Source organism: Molossus molossus, unplaced genomic scaffold (assembly GCF_014108415.1).
Source record: "Molossus molossus isolate mMolMol1 unplaced genomic scaffold, mMolMol1.p scaffold_m16_p_20, whole genome shotgun sequence".
NCBI lineage: Eukaryota > Metazoa > Chordata > Mammalia > Chiroptera > Molossidae > Molossus > Molossus molossus.
In genome coordinates, this window is record NW_023425356.1 from 22365800 (window position 1) to 22388735 (window position 22936).

The window sequence follows — 22936 nt, forward strand, 5'->3', positions numbered from 1 at the left end:
CCTGCAATAGGCATTTCCTACTCTGGAAGGATAGTAGCTTCTACATCAATGAATTATACTCCCAGCTACAAGATATTATTTCTTTCCTGCTTATTGGGACACCCGTTAATCCAAATCCCATGCTATATTTGACATAATTATCCCAAGCATAAAAAGAGGGCACTCATCATAGCACATCTAGAAGCATACTGTTTCATGATGGCCACAGCTTCTCAAATAATACCTCTGTGCTATAGAGCTCTTGAGGTCAAGACTGAGTCTTTGTCATTTATTCTTTAGGACTTTTCCTTAAGAAACAAACCATGTGTTACATAGGGAATTGCACAAATAAATTCCCCACAAAAAATAAACACTAACAATTCACAGAAACAAATCACTCAACTTTTTCTCCCCCACAGAAGGTTTTTTATTGCTAGCTAACAGCAGACCTACTATATCCAGGTATAAAACTGATTTTTAAAAGTTATTGACCTTTCTACTTACCAAGAGTCTAGGATTTCAATACATATGAAAAGTTGTGAATTTACTCAGTATATTACTGATACCCAAGGTAGTCCAATTGAGTATTTCCACTAAAAGCTAAAACTATGTTGCTTTCAATTATACTTAAGCCTTTATAATAATTGGTCTCTGAAATACAAATTCCACAATATTTTTGCTGATAGTGTTTAATCTCATTATTTACTTATTGGCTGGAAGTGATATATTTAAGAAAAGAAAGTTTAAAAACCTGATTTAAGTAATTTATGTATAGCAAACATTAAAATTTTTCTAAGATGGCAATTATCATAGCAACTCTCTCTTCCTAAAAGTTTCATTGGTCAGCCCTGGCCGGTTTGGCTCAGCGGTTAGAGCGTCGGCCTGCGGTCCGGAGAGACCCGGGTTCGGTTCCTGCTAAGGGCATGTACCTCGGTTGCAGTTTGTCCCCGGCCCTGGTCGGTTGTGCGGGTGGCAGCCACTCGATGTGTTCCTTTTGCATCGATGTTTCTCTCTCTCTCTCTCTCTGTTCCTCTCTCTCCCTCCCACTCTACCTGAACAAAAAAAAAAAGGGAAAAATGTCCTCAGGTGAGGATAAAAAAAAAAAAGAAAGAAAGAAAAAAAAAAAGTTTCATTGGTCAGGGGCCAGTGAAAGTGTAAAGGACAAACACATGACCTTGCCCCCTGGTGTTTAAGGGAATGGCAAGAACTATCTGCTAATAGATAACCATTGCATTATATAGATAATCACTGCATTGTATAGATAACCATTGCTTTGTGTACACCGAAACTGATTGTTCCCTCAGGCATAACAGCTAACTGCAAATATCTGCTTCTGTACGAGCTTGCTCGGGGCTGCTCTCTCCTCTGAGCAGGAAGAGGCAGTCTCTGCATGGCTAATAAAGCTCTCCTAATTTGAACCCAGTTCGGAGTCTGAGTCTGGTCTGTCTCGTTGGTCTACAACAAAAGATTTCATTGACCCTTTTGCTGCTAAGGATATCTGCTCAAATGTAATTCAGTATACTGTTTAGCATGCTGTTAGGTCAAACAAAGAAATACCAAAACTGGCTAGTTAGAAGAATCTGCTGTACTTTCTGAATTTTACATAAAATATTTCCTCAGGAACTTGGACATTAGTTTAAGGAAAAACCTAGATGTTTAGTTTTTTTTTTCTTTTCATTTTTTAAAATAGCAAAATGCAGTTTTATTCACAGTACTATTAATTAGCCAAATGCATCTAAAATTATATGCATTTCTTACTTATGTAATGCAATCAAATTACCAAGAACATAAAAATCTTTGCTAATCTATCTTTCCACCTAAACCTAACATTAATAAATATTTTTGTGCCCTGGCTGGTTTGTCTCAGCGGTTAGAGCGTCGGCCTGCGGTCCGGAGAGACCTGGGTTCGGTTCCCGCTAAGGGCACGTAATTCGGTTGCAGTTTGTCCCCGGCCCTGGTTGGTCCTGCGGGTGGCAGCCACTCGATGTGTCCCTTCACATCGATGTTTCTCTCTCTCTCTCTGTTCCTCTCTCTCCCTCCCACTCTATCTGTACAAAAAATGGAAAAATATCCTCGGGTGAGGATAAAAAAAATAAATAAATAAATATTTTTGTTTTTAACCCTCACTCAAAGATATTTTTCCAGGGCCAACATATATTTTAAACTGAGATTTAGATATTTAAACTTCTAATATTTCAAGTTAAAGACAAGATGCTAGAGTTCTTAGGCACTGGTCATGTGACCACAAATACTCACTGGGGCCCTGGCAGGTTTGGCTCAGCGGTTAGAGTGTCGGCCTGCGGACCAGAGAGTCCTGGGTTCGGTTCCCGCTAAGGGCACATACCTCGGTTGCAGTTTGTCCCCAACCCTGGTTGGGGTCGTGTGGGTGGCAACCAGTGGACGTGTCTCTCTCACATTAATGTTTCTCTCTCTCTTCCCCCCTCCCTCCCTCTCACTCTATCTGAAGATAAATGCAAAAATGTTCTTGGATGAGGATAAAAAAAAACAAAAAACAAATACTCACTGGGAAACATTAACTCGCAAAAGGATTATTTAAGGGTTAATTCGTTTTTGAATTCTGATACTGAAATCTATTTAAAAGCATATATGGTTCTGGTCAAGATGGCGGCGCAGGTAAACGCGGTATCGTGTCCTCCCACAACCACATCAAAGTTACAACTAAACTACAGAACAACCATCATTCAAAACCACCTGAAATCAAGCTGAATGGAAGTCCTACAACTACGGAATTAAAGCAGCAGCTGCATCGAGACTGGTAGGAGGGGCGGAGGCAGACGGGCTGGTCCCACACCCATGTGTGGCGGATAAAAATCAGGAGGATACCTCGGCTGGGAGGGTCCTCTCTGGGGACTGAGGGGTCCCCGTCCCACACAAGGCATCCCGCTCAGGGTTCCAGTGCCAAGAAGAGAATCCCCATAACTTCTGGCTGGAAACATCAGCGGGAGGCTGAGGCGGCTGGAGCCCCAGGCAGCTCCTCTTAAAGGACCCGTGCACAGACTTACTCAGACTTGCTCCCTCTAGGCTTGGAGGGGAGGCAGCTCGAGGGGCGCCGGAGACATACAGGGAAGAACTGAGCTGTTTGGCATTGGAGCGAGGGCTGGAGAGGTGGCTTTCTCGAGGACAGACGTGCTGTTGGAGGCCTTTGTTCCTTTGGTGAGCCCTTCCCTCGGGTGGCAGACAGCCACCATATCTGGGACTCCAGCAACCTGACTCACACTGGTTGCCCCGCCCTGGTGACTCCCTGAGGCCCCACCCCACCCAACTTCCAAGCCCACCCAAGCTGTTGCCAGTTGTTTAACCATAGGATTGGCCTGTCTTGGATCCTGCTTCAGGTTTTCCTAAATTCTTTCAAACAAGCAGCATCTGGACTTGTTGCTTGATAGCCCCATACCTCTCGTTAAGTAATACACAGAAACAAACACAGAGAGGCAGCCAAAATAAGGAGACAAAGAAACAGGTCCCAAATGAAAGAACAGAACAAAACTCCAGGAAAAGAACTAAGCGAAATGGAGAGATAAGCAACCTAACAGATGCTGAGTTCAAAACACTGCTTATAAGGATGCTCAATAAACTTAGTGAGGGCCTCAAGAGCATTAAAAAAGACCAGTCAGAAATGAAGGAGGCACTAACTGAAATAAAGAATAATGTACACAGATTCAATAGTAGAGTAGGTAAGGCAAAGAAGCAAACCATTGATTTGGAACACAAGGAAGCAAAAAAACACCCAATCAGAACAGCAAAAAGAAAACAGAATCCAAAAAAATGAGGATAGTGTAAGGAGCCTCTGGGACAACTTTAAGCGTCCCAACATTCGCATCTTGGGGGTGCCAGAAGGAGAAGAGAGAGAACAAGAAATCAAAAACCTATTTGAAACAATAATGGCAGAAAACTTCCCTAACTTGGTGACGGAAACAGACATACAAGTCCAGGAAGCACAGAGTCCCAAACAAGATGAACCTCAAGAGGCCCACACCAAGACACATCATCATCAAAGTGCAAAAGGTTCAAGACAAAGAGAGAATCTTAAAAGCAGCAAGAGAAAAGCAGTTAGTCACTTACAAGGGCGTTCCCATAAGACTGACAGCTGATTTCTCAAAAGAAACTTTCCGGGCCAGAAGAGAATGGCAAGAAATATTCAGAGTGATGAAAAGCAAGAACCTACAACCAAGATTACTCTATCCTGCAAAGCTGTCATTTAGAATCGATGGCCATATAAAGAGTTTCCCAGACAAGAAAAAGTTAAAGGAGTTTATCACCACCAAACCGTTATTACATGAAATGTTGAAGGGTCTTTTTGAAGAAAAAGATAAAATATATGAACAAACAAAATGGCAATGAATACATATCTATCAACAATGGAATCTACAAAATGAACAGGCAGAACAGAAACATTCTCATATATACACAGAACATTTTGTTGGTTGCCAGATGGGAGGGAGGTTGGGGGAATGGGTGAAAAAGGTGAAGGGATTAAGAAGAACAAACTGGTTGCTAGACTGACAAACCTCAAAGAGAAGGGGGTTGGGGGGTGGGAAGAAATAAACCAAAGAACTTATATGCATAACCAATGGACACAGACAACAGTGTGGGAAAAGGCGGGAGGGAGGTGGGAGTGGGGAGGAGGGGGTCAATGGGGGAAATATGAGGAACATCTGTAATACATTCAACAATAAAGATATAAATAAATAAATAAATAAAAACATATATGTAATTATACACACATCCATGAGATAATTCATTTTGATTAAGAACATAAAATTCGATGTGGCTATCAAGAAATAAAGAAAATCTTTTGAACCCTAAATTATTAAATATTTTTTTAGAGAGCAATATAGTGTCAGGCATTCAAGTAATACTTATGAAGGAAATGCACAGTGATTAAAAGCATGGACTCTGGACTCGAGCATTGGCTCTGTCTATTAGCCATGTTTACGTGGGTAAATTAACCTCTCTGTGCCTAAATTTCCATATATAGAGTAGAGATAATAGCAGTCTATATCTTAAATTATAATTAAATGACTTAATATATGTAAAATTACTTAGTACAGTGACTTGCACATAGTAGATGCTCAATAAATATTAACTATGAAAATAATTTAGCAGCAGGAGGAACAAAGGGAGAAAACTGAATAAAATGGCTGTGATAGTATTATGTCACTCCTGTGTTCAAAAAGATTCAATGGTATCCCACTGACTATTGAATTAAGTATAAAAGCCTCAGTTTCACATTTTAGGATACAGGGCTACCCTTCAAAACCATATCAACTAATAGTTTTCAAATTAAAGCTCACAAAATGTCACTACCATTTTTTCCTCTCCCAAGATCATAACGACCCTGACACTTCCATTTATGGAATTAAGGCAGACTAGATAAGGTGAAAATTCTCTTGCAATAAAACACATAGAAATGCCGGATAAAAACCAACAAACATCCTTTAAAAAAACTACTCTTTTATTTTTTTATCCTCACCCGAGGACATTTTTTTCCATATTTTTTTCAGATAGAGTTGGATGGAGAGAGAGGAAGAGAGAGAGAGAGAAACATCGACGTGAAAGGGACACATCGAGTGGCTGCCACCTGCACGACCAACCAGGGCTGGGGACAAACCGCAACTGAGGTACGCGCCCCCAGCAGAAACTGAACCCGAGTCTCTCTGGACCACAGGTTGACACTCTAACTGCTGAGCCAAACCGGCCAGGGCAACAGCTAAACTCTTAAGAAAGTACAGGAAGCCCTGGCCGGTTTGGCTCAGTGGTTAGGGTGTCAGCCCCCAGACTAAAGGGTCCATAGCTCGATTCTTGGTCAAAGGCACATACCTAGGTTGCAGGTTGATCCCTGGCCCTGGTACAGGTGGTACAAGAGGCAACCAATCAATGGCTGTGTCTCTCTTGGGTTGATGTTTCTCTCTCTCTCTCTTTCCCCCTCCCTCCCTTCCACTCTCTAAATATCTGAAAATTATCCTAGGATGAGGATTAACAACAACAACAACAAAAAAGAAATAAGGGAAATCTCCAAGAGTCATCACAAAAAGGGAACCAAAAGTCAGGTTGATCAGTATAAACCTGTTGTGACTACCCAATAGGTACATGCCCAAGTTCTCAAACAAGGGCACTGTTATAACAGCCACAGAGTGTCAGGAGGCTCAGGCAGCTCAGGCCTCAGTAAGAAAGGGAGTTAGAATCGAGACTCCTATGTAATGTAAAAGCCCCCACTGAAAAGGTGGACTAAAAAGCCAAAAATCTTCTATCTGCACAGGGAGATAAGAAGGAAACTTGAAAATAAAATAGTACTGGCTCTGCATGGTTCATGAACCCTTTAGGAGAGAAATTAACATTAAAAAGTAGTTCCAAACTGATAATACTCTGGGTACCTGACCTAAATGAAATGAACACTATGCAGAAGAGATACATCTTCAACTTAGGCCCCTAATGAGTCCCATAGATAAAATCTTATTTAAGATAATCATAATCTAAAATTACAGAACACATGTAATATAATCTTTAAAACTGAAAACTGAATGGACAAATTAGACAAAGATTAGATATAGATGAAGAGAGAATTATTGGGCTGGGATACTGATCTAAAAAAATTACATAGAAGGCAGCACTGAGAGATAACTGATGGATAATATAAAATAGAGGTTAAGAGACATGAAGAATAGATGAAGGGCCCTGGCCAGGTTGGCTCAGTGGTTGAGCATCGGCCTGCGGACCAGAGAGTCCCGGGTTCGGTTTCTGCTAGGGGCACGTACCACACACACACACACAAAAATAGATGAAGGAAGGCCTAATGTATAGTTTATAGAAGTTCCAGAAGGAGAAGACAAAGGACATGGAAAAGAGGTAATCAATATTAAGAGAAATAATGACTGAAAAATTTTCAGAAATTATGCCAAACATGAATTTCATATCACATAGCATAAATAAAAATAAGTTCACATTTTGATACACAATACTGAAATAAGAACATGAAAAGACAAAAAGAGAATTTTAAAAAGAATCAGAGAAGAAAATATTGCCTACAAATGAAAAACGATTATATTGAGAACAGACTTCTTAAAAGTGACAACTGAAAATAGTATTCCATTGTCTTCTGACTTTTTTTTTCAATCCTCACCTGAGAATATTTTTACATTTATTTTCAGAAAGAGTTGGGGAGGGGGGTGGAGAGAGAGAGAGAGAGAGAGAGATCGATTGGTTGCCTCCTGCACAATCCCAACTGGGGCCGGGGATGAACTGCAACCAAGGGGAAACAAAGGAATACTATAATTACAAAACAGGCAAAGAATATGAATTGAGAAATGACAAATACATAAATGGCCAGTGAGCTCTGGAAATTGACAAAGAGGTTAGGTAGGAGGGGAGGGCAGCGATGTGATGTGAAGGGAAGCTAGAGTGGATGGGAGGATGAACAAGAAAAGGGGCAAGGCCCAGTGGAAAGGGCAGAGGGCTGGGAGGGGGTGGGGCCTAGAAATGAAGGATGTTCTGGGCCAACAGAGAGAACTGACTGTTCCAGGGGCAGAGCTACCCGGGGCAACTGACACTGAGGCCCAACCAGGGAGAGGCGAGGCCAAGGCCTGGGCCTAACTAACCCTAGAGACTAGGGGGCTTGTCTCAGCTGAGGAGGGAAAAGCCCTAAGTAGCCGAGGGGGGTTTTTATGTTTGTTTTTTAGTCCTTAGTTTTCCATTTATTTTTTGATAGAGTGGAAGGAGGGGGAAGAGAGAAACATCAATGTGAGAGAGATACATCCATTGGCTGCCTCCTGCATGACCCAAACCAAGGCTGGGGATCAAATCTGCAATCCTTCTGTCAGAGAGATGATACTCTAACGGCATTGCAGGTTGAACGACCCTTTCACAGGGGTCGCCTAAGACATAACAGTAGCAAAATTACAGTTATGAAGTAGCAACAAAAATAATTTTATGGTTGGGGGGTCACCACAACATGAGGAACTATATTAAAGGGTCGCGGCATTAGAAGGTTGAGAACCACTATGTGCCAAACTGGCCAGGGCACAGCTGAAGCTTATTTTATATTTTATTTTATTTTATTTATTTTATTTTATTTTAATCCTCACCTGAGGACATTTTTCTATGTATCTTCAAATAGAGTGGGAGGGAAGGAGAGAGAGAGAAACATCGATGTGAGAGAGACACATCGACTGGTTGCCTCCTGCACAACCCCGACCAGGGCCGGGATGAACCGCAACCAAGGTACATGCCCTTGATTGAAATCGAACCAACAACTCTTTGGTCCACAGGCTGACACTCTACTGATGAGCCAAACCGGCCAGGGCACAACCAGGGTTTTTAGAACTTCTACTATAAAAATGGGCAGAATTTTCCTTCATTATGTTGGTAGTACTCATCTGTTTTCTTGTGAAGCTGTGATACAATTCTGACCAATGCTCAGAACTCATCTCCCCTCAGTTCACAGGTGCCACTGGCAGAGCATTTCTTGTTAACGAGGCAGTTAACCTGCAGCACAATGAAGTTCAAGACCAAGTCATGCTCACTGGCCACCACATGGTTAGAGATGTGAGCTGTAAAAACTGCAACAGCAAACTGCGATGGATCTATGAGTTTGCCACTGAAGACAGCCAGTGTAATAAGGAAGGCTGTGTGATCCTGGAACATGCTTTAGTTCGAGAGAGTGAGGGTTTTGAAGAGCATGTACCACCTGGTAACTCTTTTTTTTTTTTTCAATATTTTTTTATCCTCACCAGAGGACATTTTTTCCATTTATTGTTCAGGTAGAGTGGGAGGGAGAGAGAGGAACTGAGAGAGAGAGAGAGAGAGAAACATCGATGTGAAAGGAACACATCGAGTGGCTGCCACCCGCACAACCGACCAGGGCCGGGGACAAACTGCAACCGAGGTACGCGCCCTTAGCGGGAACCGAACCCGGGTCTCTCAGGACCGCAGGCCGACGCTCTAACCGCTGAGCCAAACCGGCCAGGGCCCACCTGGTAACTCTTGAAGAAAGAGATAACTTCATCTTTTCCCAGGTCTCCTTCACTGAAAACAAACACCTACTTACATACACTGTCACCTTAGCATCAGAGTCGGATTCACAAACTGTGGAACAAGAGGTTATGAGAATATAAGATGGAACCTTTCTTTCTTGCTTTAATTTTCTATTTTCCATGCAATAACAGAGAGAATATTATGCAGATGCTGTTAATTTTTTCTCCCATACTTTGGCATCTCGAGGCAGAATTGTCTATCTGCAGCTACATGGTGGGCCATGTAGGAAATAAAATCTGGGGTATTAGAGTGGAAAAGTGTTTTATGTAAATTTTGAAAGGAAAGTGTGTCAAGAACATGGTTTTTAAACTTATTTAGGCTTCATTTTAAAGAACTTAAAAAAGAAAGGTTATTTTACTTGATTTGCTAGCTTCAGAGAAGAGATCCAAATCTGTGACCAGCCCTAAAGGTTCAGTGTTAGTAAGGCTTGTGCAAGCCATTGTGCCATATTCTTTTTTTTCTTTATTGATTTTAGAAAGAGAGGAAGAGAGAAAGAGATAGAAACATCAAGGAGAGAGAACATCGACTGGCCCCCTCCTGCATGCCCCCCACTGGGGAATGGGCCCACAACCTGGGCATGTGCCCTGACTGGGAATCGAACCAGCAACCTCTTGGTGCATGGCTTGACATTCAACCACTCAGCCACACCAGCTGAGCTGTGCCATATTCTTGTTGGAGATAAACTGTAGCACTATAGCCCATTCTTCCTTGTCAGTCTTGACCCAAAGATGTCACCTTCCCTAGTTATGTGTCACTACATAATTGGTGCTGATTGGAAACTTTTCCTGAAATGGGACTGAACTGCTTGGTGTCCTTTCCATGTAACTTAAGCAGAGTAATATAAATAAAGTAATAGTTTAATATTAGAAAGAAAAGAGGTTAAGTAATTTGCCTAAGTTTACAAAAATAGTAAGAGGGAAAGGCAGGATTCAAACCCAGGCAAATCTTACTCTTCAATTAATATTTAATGAATGAAGTTATATATTTAACACTAAAAGATGTTTACATCAGTCTGGCCGGTGTGGTTCAGTGGTTGAGTATTGACCCATGCACCAAGAGGTCGCCAGTTCGATTCCAGGTCAGGACACATGCCCAGGTTGCAGGCCAATCCCCAGTGGGGGGCATGCAAGAGGTGGCCAATCAATTGGTTCTCTCTCATCAATGTTTCTATCTCTCTCTCTCCCTCTCACTTCTTCTCTAAAATCAATAAAGAAAAAATTATTTAAAAAAGATGTTTACATCATAGACTACAAAATGAAGGTTGTAAGACAGGATGTACAATGAGATCCCTTTCTGCACACCCACTCACATAAATGTTTACACAGGTTTAGGAAAAAAGTTTGAAAAGATCAAAATGTAACAGTAGTCAATTGTAGGAGCCTTTTTTTGTCTTTATACTTCGTGAATTAAAAACTTTTCAGAATAAGTGTATTTTACTTTCACAATAAAGGGGGAAAATATGTTAAAAAGCCAAATAATAATACAAAATTAAAAAGCACACAAAGACCTCAAATGACTTCCAATGAATCCAAGTATACATTGGCTCAGCATGGCTCTCTCAGGGTCCCCAATCATTCAATTCAACTATCATGCTATGGTTCTCTAGTCCACTCTTCTTCCTCTGTCTTTCCTACCTTTAGCTTCCAAATTAATCTTCCTAAAATACTGTGATCCTCTTGTAATTCTACTGCTTAAACTTCCAATGATTCCTTATTTTCTACAGAAGAAAGTAGAAATTCCTCAGCCTGGAATTCAAAGCCTTCCAAAATCATAACATTCAATTGAATTTTTAAAAAAATTCTCACCTGAGGATATGTTTTTTAAAAACTGATTTTAGAGAGAGAGGATGGCAGGGAAGATGGGGGTAGAGAGAGAGAAACAGCAATTGGTTTGCCTCCCATGCACGCCCCAACTGGGGATCAAACTGCAATCTAGGTATGTGCCCTGACCAGGAACTGAACCTGCAAACTTTTGGAGAGGATAACGCTCCAACCAACTGAACCACCAAGCCAGGGCTGGATCTTTAAAAAAATTTTTTAAATCACCTTAGTTTTTAAACTATCTTTCTAAGTTGTGACTGCTTCAGAAGATAATTTGTCAACATTTTTACCAAACAATTAAAAAAAAAAAATACCCCTCTTATAAAATGGTACAACTACACTTTAGGGAACCAGAAGATACTTAATACATTTGGCTATACTACTAAAAGGTCAGTTTTCCAACAGAATAGGGCATATTTACCTTCCAACTAACTACAGAAACAGAAAGCATAACAGAAATATGACTACTTGCTGTTCTTTTTCTATGTATGTTACCTACAGCTTTCCATAACTTGTTCATGCAGTTAACTCTGCCTAGCATGTGCTCTCCATTTTCTACCCAAGGCTTTTAACTTATAAACCATCTTCTCCATGAAGCATTTGCTAATTTCTATTAGCCACTCTGAGAATCCATGGCTCTTTTATCTGACTCTTCAGGCATTTATTTTCTTATTTTTTAATATTCTGTCTTCCCTTACAATGACTTATATGAGATAGGATCTTTACCTTATTCATCTTTGTATTCTTCTTACTAAATACTCATTGAATGAAAGTAATTAATCAACAAAATAGAAAACTCACAGAATTCAATACTATTATGTCTAGGTATTTTCAAAGTGGCAGTAAGAGTTCTCTTTCTCTAAACATAGATAGGAAACATAAATTGTTAACAAGCACAGGCAGGTCCTTACTCTTCAGGTCTCTGACCTAATTAAGTGATTTATGAACCTCATGAAGTACAGATTTCACACAAACTCTAAATTATTCTGTGAACTGATGATGTATTTTGGTCTTCAGCAGTTTGGTCAGCATGAACCTTACTTTTCCTACATAAAGGGAATTTAAGCTTTATTCTCTGGGAAAGGGACAGAGTTGTAGGACTGAATGTTCTTCCTTACCTTTTCGTATTGTGCACTGTGGTTCCTCCCAGGACAATCCTCACTCCAAGAGTGGTACGGTTCAGGTTATAAACTGTTAGAGCTTCTTCATAGGTGGCTCCTCCAATTACAAACACAATAATATCCTGAGGTCTGCAATGATGAAGACATTTAATATTACAGAATAAGGGGGGGAAAGGCAAATATTTGTTGTTACTATCAAATACAAAGTTTTAATTTCTGAATCTTTCCTTTTTGGTGGAGGAAGAGTAATTAAAGCAGAACAGAATAAAAGGTCTAAAAAAAGTTTTAATTATCTGCAATTGGCAGGAAACAGCAAGAAATGCTGAATAGTGATTTGCTTTCTGTTTATAAGCGGATGTCTTATAATTTCTGTGCTGTGGATTTCAGAATAGCACAATAGTGTTGCTGGAACCAAATGGAGAAATATTCTTTTACATTCAAGAGGCTGCAGAGTACTTCACTGTGACATGCTATCAATACAGCAGTAATTTATGCTTGTACTACACATTTCACGATAAGACCTTTGTCAAATATCTAGTATAGTGTCATTACAATGGCCTCTGTCCAAGGACCTCAAAGTGTTTGGGAAGTACTGGTATATTTGGATGGCCCATAACATGGGAACTAGAAACATTTAGTATTTTGACTGTAAAAAAAAAGAATTAATGACGCTTCTAGGAATTCCACCTCGTTTAAAAATCTTTGTTCCTGAATCTTTTGATAAACCAAGAAAAAGAAACCATAGAAACAAACAACCAAAAAAACCCCGTGACTTTCCTTTTGATACTAGACATGCTGACACATCAGCCCAGTCACTAGCCTCAATTGGATAGTGCTGTGTAGTTTTATGTGTTTCCATCTTTATTAAAATGGCTTCATAACAAAAGTGAGGGGTCCTCCTATTAGCTCCTTCTGTAGATATCAACAAGAAGAAGATGACATTATTTTCAAAACTGTTAAAGTTTGCCTTGTTTTTCTTTCCTCATGCCATCAAAAGAAGATACAATTACTTAACCTTAGTAAGCAATTAATTTTGTTAAATCGCTTACTGGACATTATTTAAAACTACATACACCAAGCAGAGGCATCCATTTTGGAGGTTACACCACAAAACAAAATAGAAACATCTTTAATGAAAGGATATACATGCTTATGATAAATCATGTTTGTCTACATTTCCTTTCTGTTTATCTGTCTCTTCCCCCCCCCAAAAAAAACCTTGGAGGAATTAACCAAGAGAGTATTTCTTCTTCTTGGATTTCTTGGGAACGGAATCAGATACTGTGTCTAATTAAAAATGTTCAGATAATCTCCGAATTGCAGATACCAAATGAAAGGCTCCCCAAAACAGAAAAGATAGTATTTTGCAATTAATTAGATAGATTCAATTATGACATTTCTATGTGAACCTGGAACTTAAAATCATACCTGTGAAACACTAAATATACTTTAAAAAAAGACAAAATAAGCTTTATTAAAGACTACCTACCTGAAACAATGTATTTAGTACCACAATGCTTTAAGAGTCACATACTATTTTATATGCTACAATCACTTTTTTTTATTTTTAAGTATGCTGTTTTAGACTAGATAAATGTTTGCTCATGGTATACTGTAAAAAAATGTAAGTTTCTTTCTCACTTCAGTCCTCTGGTATCTGTTTCTCCCTAGAGGCAACCATTATTTCTTGTCTCTTATGTATCCTTTCAGAGATATTATCTATGTTTGTACACACACACCTTAGTAAGCAATTAACACACACACACGGCAATTAGATTTCTCTGATCTGTAATTTGTGTGATTTTCTCTAGTAAGTAGATATGAGCATAAGTCTAAGTTATTAATCCAATATACATATATATTTTTTATTAATCTGCTGCTTTACACAACAGAGGTTTTTCATGAATTTACAGGAAGGCATTACCACCATTGTCCATGAATAACTAAAATTTCCTTCACTATCAAGATTTTGCCTTTCACCCTGGCTGGTTTGGCTCAGCGGTTGGAGCGTCGGCCTGCGGTATAGAGAGACCCGGGTTCGGTTCCCACTAAGAGCACGTACCTCGGTTGCAGTTTGTCCCCGGCCCTGGTTGGTCGAGTGGGTGGCAGCCACTCGATATGTCCCTTCGCATCGATGTTTCTCTCTCTCTCTCTTCCTCTCTCCCCCTCCCGCTCTATCTGAACAAAAAATGGAAAAATGTCCTCGGGTGAGAATAAAAAAAAAAAAAAAAAAAAAGATTTTGCCTTTCAAGTCCTTGTCTCCAGTTACTTGCCAGCTTTTTTTGTTTGTTTGTTTTTTTGCTGAGAAAGGTCACCCACTTAGGAAGAGTTGCATGATTATGATAGTAACATTTCTTCACCAAGTATAATGAACTCTCAATTATTTGGGGACTGAATATTCAGGCAAAATACAGGTTCTCTTCTTTTTCTCAAACTGATAAGTGTTGTTTCAATTATTTTTTTATCCTCACCTGAAGTTTTTTTTCCCATTTTTTGTTCAGATAGAGTGGGAGGGAGAGAGAGAAACATCGCTGTGAAAGGGACACATTGAGTGGTTGCCACCCGCACGACCCAACCAGGGCAAACCGCAACTGAGGTATGCGCCCTTAGCGGAAACTGAACCCAGGTCTCTCTGGACCGCAGGCCGACGCTCTAAACTGCTGAGCCAAACCGGCCAGGGCTCAATTCTTACTAGTATTTCTACAGAAGGGGAAGAGGAATGTGAACAGCTAATACTCAAGTTCAGTCCTTGTCAGGATGTAGCACGGGTGGGGAACCTTTTTTCTGCCAAGAGCCATTTGTATATTTTTAACATCATTCAAGGGCCATACAAAATTATCAACTTAAAAATTAGCCTGCTATATTTGGCCAGGCTAATTTGGTGAGGCATGTGATGTTAGCTGGTATTGATTTTGTGGCCGGATGTTCCCCACCCAATAGAGGGACATGTTTCATAAGAAACGGGATCAAATAAGCAACAGTGGCTGTAATTTTAAAAATTAATATGAGACTCTATAACTTTTATCATAGTATTATACACAATTTCTTTTTAACACTAAATTTCTAAGGAAGTAAATTTTTAATTCTTTCCACTACATTGGTTCTAGAAGTACCAATGAGATAATTAATGGCTTCTCAAGTACAGTCACAGCTGGCTTGATACCCATTAAAGGATGTAAAGAATGAGTTCTGTGGGGGAAAAAATTGAATGTTATAAGAATGTGCCATCAGGAAGATAGAGGACACTCTACCAATAGTTTGGTTTATGTTGTAACTATCTATGGGTCAGCCTAGGTGAAAAATGGGGGGTGGGGGGGAATAACAGTTACAGTGTTCAGAAATAATAAAATCCTGAAAACTGAAACATTAGTATTTTTTTACAGAAAGATTCTATATGCAATGTTCTTTACATTGAAGGACAACTCTTGCCTGAGACCTGTTATGCAATTCATCTTGAGTAAGTACTCATGAATTGCACGATTATTTCATTGAGAAGACAAGAGGGAAGCTTCTTCCCTGCCAGGGGTACAGTAACTGATGAGAGGAAGCAGACAGTAACACTTTTGTTTTGAGCTCCTGATCTGGTAAATCAACTATTTAAAAAGCAGCTGATCAGACTAATAAGGATCATTCTGGAAAATGATGTTGCTTCTCTAGAGCTGCCCTCTGCCCATCATATGCCTCAAGGTACATCTGGCTCTTCTGGAAAAGGCAAGCCCTGGCCGGTTTGGCTCAGCGGTTAGAGTGTCGGCCTGTAGTCCTGAGAGACCCAGGTTCGGTTCCCGCTAAGGGCGCGGACCTCAGTTGCAGTTTGTCCCCAGCCCTGGTTGGTCGCGCGGGTGGTAACCACTCGATGTGTCCCTTTCACTTCGATGTCTCTCTCTCTCTCCTCCTCCTCCTCTCTCTCCCTCCCACTCTACCTGAACAAAAAATGGAAGAATGTCCTCGGGTGAGGATTAAAAAAAGAAGAAAAGAAAAGAAGGCAAGAGCTGGGAAGGAATAAACTCAAGCAGATTTTTAGCATGGCCAGAAAATGCTATCCTTAAGTCTTATGATTTCAGAGTACAGAGTATTTAGTATGACTAGAGAGGGAAAAAATGTTGTGGGTGGTAACTGTGGGTGTAGGTTATCTTAATGTAAGGACAAAACATGGATATAGGAATAGACTCTTAGAGCTTGACTCAACTGTGTACCTAACAAAGGTGACTATGTCACATTTGGTTATGAAAACATTAATAAGTGTTTTCCTGAGCCTCCTACTACTATTCAAGCTGGCTTAAGGAAGACATCGATGAAAAATTTTTTTTAAATATCCCTAACATTTATCCTTTTCATTCCTTTCCCTGATGAATTTTAAAAGTAGATGTTCTGATGAGGTCAACGGTAAAATATACATAACATTTTTATGATGGTTGAAGCTAAGTGGAATATGTAAATTCAAGTCTTTGTATACTTCTTCCTATGCTCTGTAATTCACTATAGCAACTAAAAGCATTAATTAATGCAGACAGCCAACATTAGAAAACAGCAGCCAGTTCATGCTGTATATAGATATACAAGGACACCTTGAGAACCCAACCAATTTATGTCTTATTTTATTAGAAAATAAACAAAATTTTTTCATATATAGTATTTCTGGAAATCATTACTTTTATACATGGATAAGTTAAGCAGAAAAACTTAAAATTTTTTAAAATTGAATTTATTGGGGTGACATTGGTTAATAAAATTATAGATTTCAGATGTATAATTCCATAATACATCATCTGTATATTGTATGTGTGTTCACCACCCCAAGTCAAGTCTCCTTCTGTAACCATTTATCCTGTTACACTTATGACTAAAATTAAAATTTCTGAATATATTTGCAGGTGGTAAAGACTTTTTGAGCATTTACTGTAGGAAGGGCTGAGGACTGCTGCTTTTACTATTTTTTAAAAATATTTTTTCTTTAGTGAATTTAGAGAGAGAGGAAGGGAGAGGGAGAGAGAGACAGAAACATCAATGAGGGAGAACATCGACTAGCTGCCTCCTGCATGCCCCCCACTGGGGATTGAGCCCACTACCTGGGCATGTGCCCTGACCAGAAATAGAACTGGCAACCTCTTGGTGCATGGGTTGACGGTCAACCATGAGCCACACCAGCCGAGCATGGACTATGGCTTTTATTTATTTATTTATTTTTTATCCTCACCCGAGGATATTTTTCCATTTTTTGTACAGATAGAGTGGGAAGGAGAGAGAGGAAGGAGAGAGAGAGAGAAACATCGAAGTGAAGGGACACATCGAGTGGCTGCCACCCGCACGACCAACCAGGGCCGGGGACAAACTGCAACCGAAGTACGTGCCCTTAGCGGGAACCGAACCCGGGTCTCTCTGGACCGCAGGCTGACGCTCTAACCACTGAGCCAAACTGGCCAGGGCGGACTATGGCTTTTATAGATACAAAAATGAGCAGCTACAACAAGATTCTACTAAATTTGTGTAAATGTGAAAAAGTACTTCCTTTCTTAATTAACTGATTCTGGAATGCATGACCAGATAGTTCCATTTTCTCATCAAATGTTTAAGTGGCTTTTTTTTTTTTTTAAATCAGGGACAAACAGCAATTCTGGAGCGAGAAAAAAACAAAACAAAAAAACCCCCTGATAAATAGAATATTTGGGAGTCCCATCTGTAGGCAAAAGCTCGGACCCAATTTGTGAATATAGCTATACAGCTAAATAGATTAACCACTAATTTAATAGCTAAGGGTTAAAACATTTCTAGAAGTGTTCCTGGTTTTGCAAAATTGTGTTCTTGTCACATCCCTTTTGCTACTTTCTAATAACAAAACCAAGAAGTTCTATCATAATGAGACTTATTATAAAGATAACTAAAATTACCGACTCTTTTCAGTGTGATAATCTAGGGCCAAGACACTGGCTAGAGCTGAGAGTGTGGCCAAATGGATACAGAGCCAGAATATTGCATAGGGTTACTGGTAAACTGTAAAAATCTAAATTTTCTGGTAGTATCAACCAAATTTATTCTCTAGTTTAAATTTTCCAACTGTAAATCTTGTAATATCAACTGTTATAGATGCCTACATAGTAAATTTGACAAATATCTATTGAACTGCTACTTGTAAAGCACTGTGTTGAATATTGTGAAAGCCCAAATATTAACAGTTCTTACTTCAAGATCACAATACTTAACAGGAAGGATAGATATGCACACAACTAGTGTCTCAATAGCCAGAGGTAACCACTATTAACAATTTCTTGTTTATTCTTTGAGAACTATTTACTGTTTACATAAACACATATATACATGCATATATTATATGCATATTATGTATGTATGTAGTCAAGCAGACACACGTATGTATATAATCACATTTATGCTTACAAAAAATTTTTTTACACATAAAAGATATAGTATCTTACTTTTCTAGCCAATATATTTTAGAAAGTTTTTATATCACCCTATGAGAGTTATGCCATTTAAAAATATATGTTTTTATTGATTTTCTAGAGAGAAAGGAAGAAATAGAAACATTGATCGGCTGCCTCCTGCATGCCTCCTGCATGCCTCCTACTGGGGATCAAGCCCGAAACCCAAGCATGTGCCCTAACTGGAAATTGAACCAGGACTTCTCAGTCCATGGGACGACACTCAATCCACTGAGCCATACTGGCCGGGTGAGTTATGCCATTTTTAAAGGAGAATGCATAGTATTGTGCTGTAATTTAAGTAACCAGTCCTCCATTGATGAATATTTTGCTTGTTTCCATTTTTTTCACTATTACGAATAAAATTTCGGCAAATACCCTTGTTTATATATCTCTGTGTACTAGTGCAAGTATATCTATATGGCAAACTTTTAGAAGCAGAATTGCTTACTAGGTCTTTTCAAGTTCTCTGAAGTCTTCCTTCTGGTAAGCAGGGCCAGGAGGTGTGCCCCCACTGTAGTTTCCTAACCATTTCTCTGCCTTCTTCAAAATGTCCACTGTCTTAGATGCTCATGATGTAGTTGCACTGTTTTCTCTTGACCTTCTTCCTCTGGTTTACTGTATTCCTTTCCATCCATTCATTCATTCATTCATTCATTCATTCATTCATTCATTCATTTTTTATCCTCACCTGAGGACATTTTTCCATTTTTTGTTCAGGTAGAGTGGGAGGGAGAGAGAGGAAGAGAGAGAGAGAGAAACATCGACGTGAAAGGAACACATCGAGTGGCTGCCTCCTGCATGACCCAACCAGGGCCGGGGACAAACTGCAACTGAGGTCCGCGCCCTTAGCGGGAACCGAACCCGGGTCTCTCTGGACCACAGGCTGATGCTCTAACCGCTGAGCCAAACCGGCCAGGGCCTGTATTCCTTTTCATTCCTGCTCCTTTTCAGATTTTTCAGTGACTTTAACATCAGTGTGGACTACCCACTTCATATCATGGTCTCCTCACCCACACTTTCTGTTCTTCCATCCCTCAAAACCACTAGCATCCATGATTATAACTAACTTCTTTTTACATGTATCTGCATTATGAAATCTTAAATTTAAGATCTTTCTCCAATAACTACCTCTTCAACTAATTCATTTACATTAACAGTCCTACTGTAATAATCCTTTGACCTCATCCAGATCTCCAATACTTTTTTCACTATCCAATATCCTCCTCCTGTTTCCATTTCCCCAAATCCTGGTTGAATCCAACTACTAGCCTTCTCCTCACTTAATCTAGTACAGCTAAAAGCTGCAGGAGAAAACCACACAACTAGGCTCATGGGTTGTATTTTAAATTAATGACCACAAATTTGAAATGGGCACTCAATCTTTCCTAGATGTCCTTACATTTCCCTAGTAAATTTGATGTCTAGCCTACAAGATGACAATTTCACGATGTTTTCTCTTTTCCCCCTGCTACCTTAGCTGGTAACTTGACATATTTTACCAAGAAAATAGAAGCAATCGAACAAGATGAACCCGATGTTCTCACCATCAAAACTTAAATTGGAAGAAGTACCTCTGCTGCTGTCAAAGGTTCCTCTGCTTGTGTTCTGGATTCCTTAAAAACTTCACTTTTGCAACTCTTCTTTCTCTTCTGCATTATCTATTTCTCCTTTAGGATAATTCTAATCAGATTACATATATGTTCTAGAATCTCTTTTCCTTGAGCTCACAATCTCTTCTAGCTATCATTCCATTTCTTTAACCCCTTCATGCAAAACTTCTTAAAAAGTGTTATAGCCCTGGCCGGTTTGGCTCAGCAGTTAGAGCGTCGGCCTGTGGTCTGGAGAGACCCAGGTTTGGTTCCCGCTAAGGGCACGTACTTCGGTTGCAGTTTGTCCCCGGCCCTGGTTGGTCATGCGGGTGGCCACCACTCGATGTGTCCCTTTCACGTCGATGTTTCTCTCTCTCTCTCTCTCTCCCTACCACTCTATCTGTACAAAAATTGGAAAAATGTCCTCGGGTGAGGATTAAAAAAAAAAAAGAAAAAAAGTGTTATATATATCTGTTATCTCAATTTTATCTTACATCCTGTAACCCTGTCTAATACTACTTGCTCCTTGGTCTTTATTCTCCTGGATTTCCTCTTACCTTTCTGTCTTCTCCTCAGTCTCCATTTCTGGCCCCACATCCTCTATTCAATGCTTGGTCCTGGGCTCTCTTCTACCCAGTGCTAGGGCTTTATATCACTGAAATCTTGTTACCTCCAAATTTAGTATCTAACATTTCCACTGGGTTATCTGATAGACATCTATAACCTAACAATAGAACTTTTGATTTCCCCCCAAAACCTAATAGTTATTCTTGACTTCTCTCTTACCTTTGTCCCATCAGTCTACTCCCTTAAATAAGTCTATTGATTCTACCTTCTCTCCGAGCTTCCTTATCTAAACCACTTCCAGTTCTTACCTGGACTACTGAAGCCACCTCCTAAGTAGTCTCCCTGCTTCTATCGTTGCCTTCAATAATCCACTTTCCCCACAAGGTGATCTTTAATACATAATTCAGTTCATGTCACTCACATGCTTAAAGTTCTTCAATGGCTTCCTATGACATTAAAACAAACAAACTTCTTTACCAGGTCCTACATGACTATGTGATCCTGCCCATACTTATTTCTTCAACTTCTTATCTCTTCCTTACTCACTATGCTCCAACCACACTGGGCTTTTTTCTGTTTCATGAACTTGTTAGGTTCTCTCTTTTTTTTCCCCATTTTTATTTTTATTTTTTATGTTTCTCCTTTTCCCCCCACTGACTCCCCCTCTCCCTCCCTCCCTGCCCTGTCCCCAGCTTTGTTGTCCATGTCCATGGTTCTCTCTTTCTTGAAGGCCCTTACTCTAGTATTCTCTCTGCTTGGGAAGCTTTTTCTCCTCATTGTTATGTAACTGGTTCTTTCTTGTAATTCAAAGCTCATCTTAAATATCACTTCCTCAGAGAGGCTCTCTCCATCTAAAGTAGACTTCCCTTCCTTCACAAAGTTACTTTGTAGCTTATTACCCTATTTATTTCCTCAATAGTATTTATCTCATTCAAATTATATCCTTTATTTGCTTACTAATTTACTGTCTCCTTCATGTAAGTTCCTTAAGGGCAGGTACCCATCTTTCCTGTCACTTCTAATTCCCCAGCATCTACAACAGTTCTTGACATATTGAAGGCACTCAATAAATATTCATTATATAAAAGGATGAAGCAATTTAGTTATGAACTATATATGTATTTATGTAACAATAACAAATGCTAACAACAAATGTGCATTTTGAGGTTTGTTTGGAAAAATGAATCACCCAGATTAGAAAGGTTTGCTGTCATGATCTAATTATACACAACATACTCTTCTGGTAGTCGGCAGTGTCCCTTTAGCAATAAATAGTTAATTTTTTGTTCAGTAATTCTCATATAAAAGTCATTAAAAATTAATATTTTTACTTTTATCACAGCAATCAGAAGGCTATTTAGTAGAGTTAGGATGTTTTTCCAAAAGTCTCTAAGATAGGTCAATATAACTCTGGGCTGGTTTTGATTCTTCCCACTTAGCTAACATTTCTGAACCTTATGGCAAGACTCTTAAGATATTTTATTTGAATGAGTGTACTCTCTGAATTTTATCCCAGATGTTCTGCCTATCAACCTTGGATTTTTAAAAATATATTGTTTTCTGTTCTATTACCAAATTATAGTTTTTTAAAAAAGGAATAAAATAGCCCTGGCTGGTTTGGCTCAGCGGTTAGAGTGTCGGCCTGTATTTCAGAGAGACCTAGGTTCAGTTCCCGCTAAGGGCGCGGACCTCAGTTGCTGTTTGTCCCCACCCCGGTTGGGGTTGTGTGGGTGGCAACTAGTCGATATGTCTCTCACACATCGATGTTTCTCTCTCTCTCTTCCCCCCTCTCTCCCTCCTGCTCTATCTGAAGATAAATGTAAAAATGTTCTCAGGTGAGGTTAAAAATAAATAAATAAATAAAAGGATAAAGTAAAAATATATATCATATAAAACAGTCATCTAGGTACATAAAAACATTTTTTTCTTTTCAGAAATTAATTATATTTATAATACACTATTCTTCCAAGGCTCTTAGATTATGATTAGCTTAAATTATAGAAGTATTATACCAATAGTAACAATTCTCACATCAATCCATCCAACAGGATTCAGCTACATATATTAGGTTCTTTATAACATTTGATCCCAATAAAAAATACAAAAAAAAAAAAAAATTATAACTAGGTAGAATTTGTGTATATTTGAAATTTCAGGGGGGCCTAAGAAATTTATTCTGAACAAGTTTTATTTTTATTAAAACTTGCCCTGGCCAGTTTGGTTCAGAGGTTACAGAGTCACAGGTTCAATTCTGGTCAAGGGCACATACCTCAGTAGCTGTTTTGTCCCAGGCCCTGGTTGGGGTCGTGAGGGACGCGACCAATTGATGTGTGTCTCTCTCTCACATCAATGTTTCTCTCTCTCTCTCCCTCTCC

The 22936-nt window shown here is 39.4% G+C and overlaps 2 protein-coding genes across 3 annotated transcripts in view; one reads left to right on the forward strand and one right to left on the reverse strand.

Moving 5' to 3' along the window:
* VPS45 (vacuolar protein sorting 45 homolog) overlaps positions 1 to 22936 on the reverse strand; it is a 75924-nt gene that overhangs the window by 23854 nt on the left and 29134 nt on the right. The window contains exons 14-15 of one of the 2 annotated variants that reach the window (XM_036273748.1): positions 11966 to 12097; positions 10723 to 10744 (exon numbers count right to left, since the gene is read on the reverse strand). In XM_036273748.1, coding sequence (XP_036129641.1) covers positions 10738 to 10744; positions 11966 to 12097 — 139 coding nt within the window. In that variant the 3' untranslated portion in view covers positions 10723 to 10737. Of the gene's footprint in view, positions 1 to 10722; positions 10745 to 11965; positions 12098 to 22936 lie in introns of those variants that run through there. The other variant, XM_036273747.1, reaches the window with a different exon arrangement.
* Positions 8331 to 8688, forward strand: LOC118637589 (protein yippee-like 5; the record flags this gene model as incomplete). The annotated part of the gene is given in 3 exon segments (XM_036273166.1): positions 8331 to 8379; positions 8382 to 8405; positions 8408 to 8688. Coding segments are annotated over 3 exon segments (354 nt in total), but the record flags the coding sequence as incomplete, so codon positions are not given.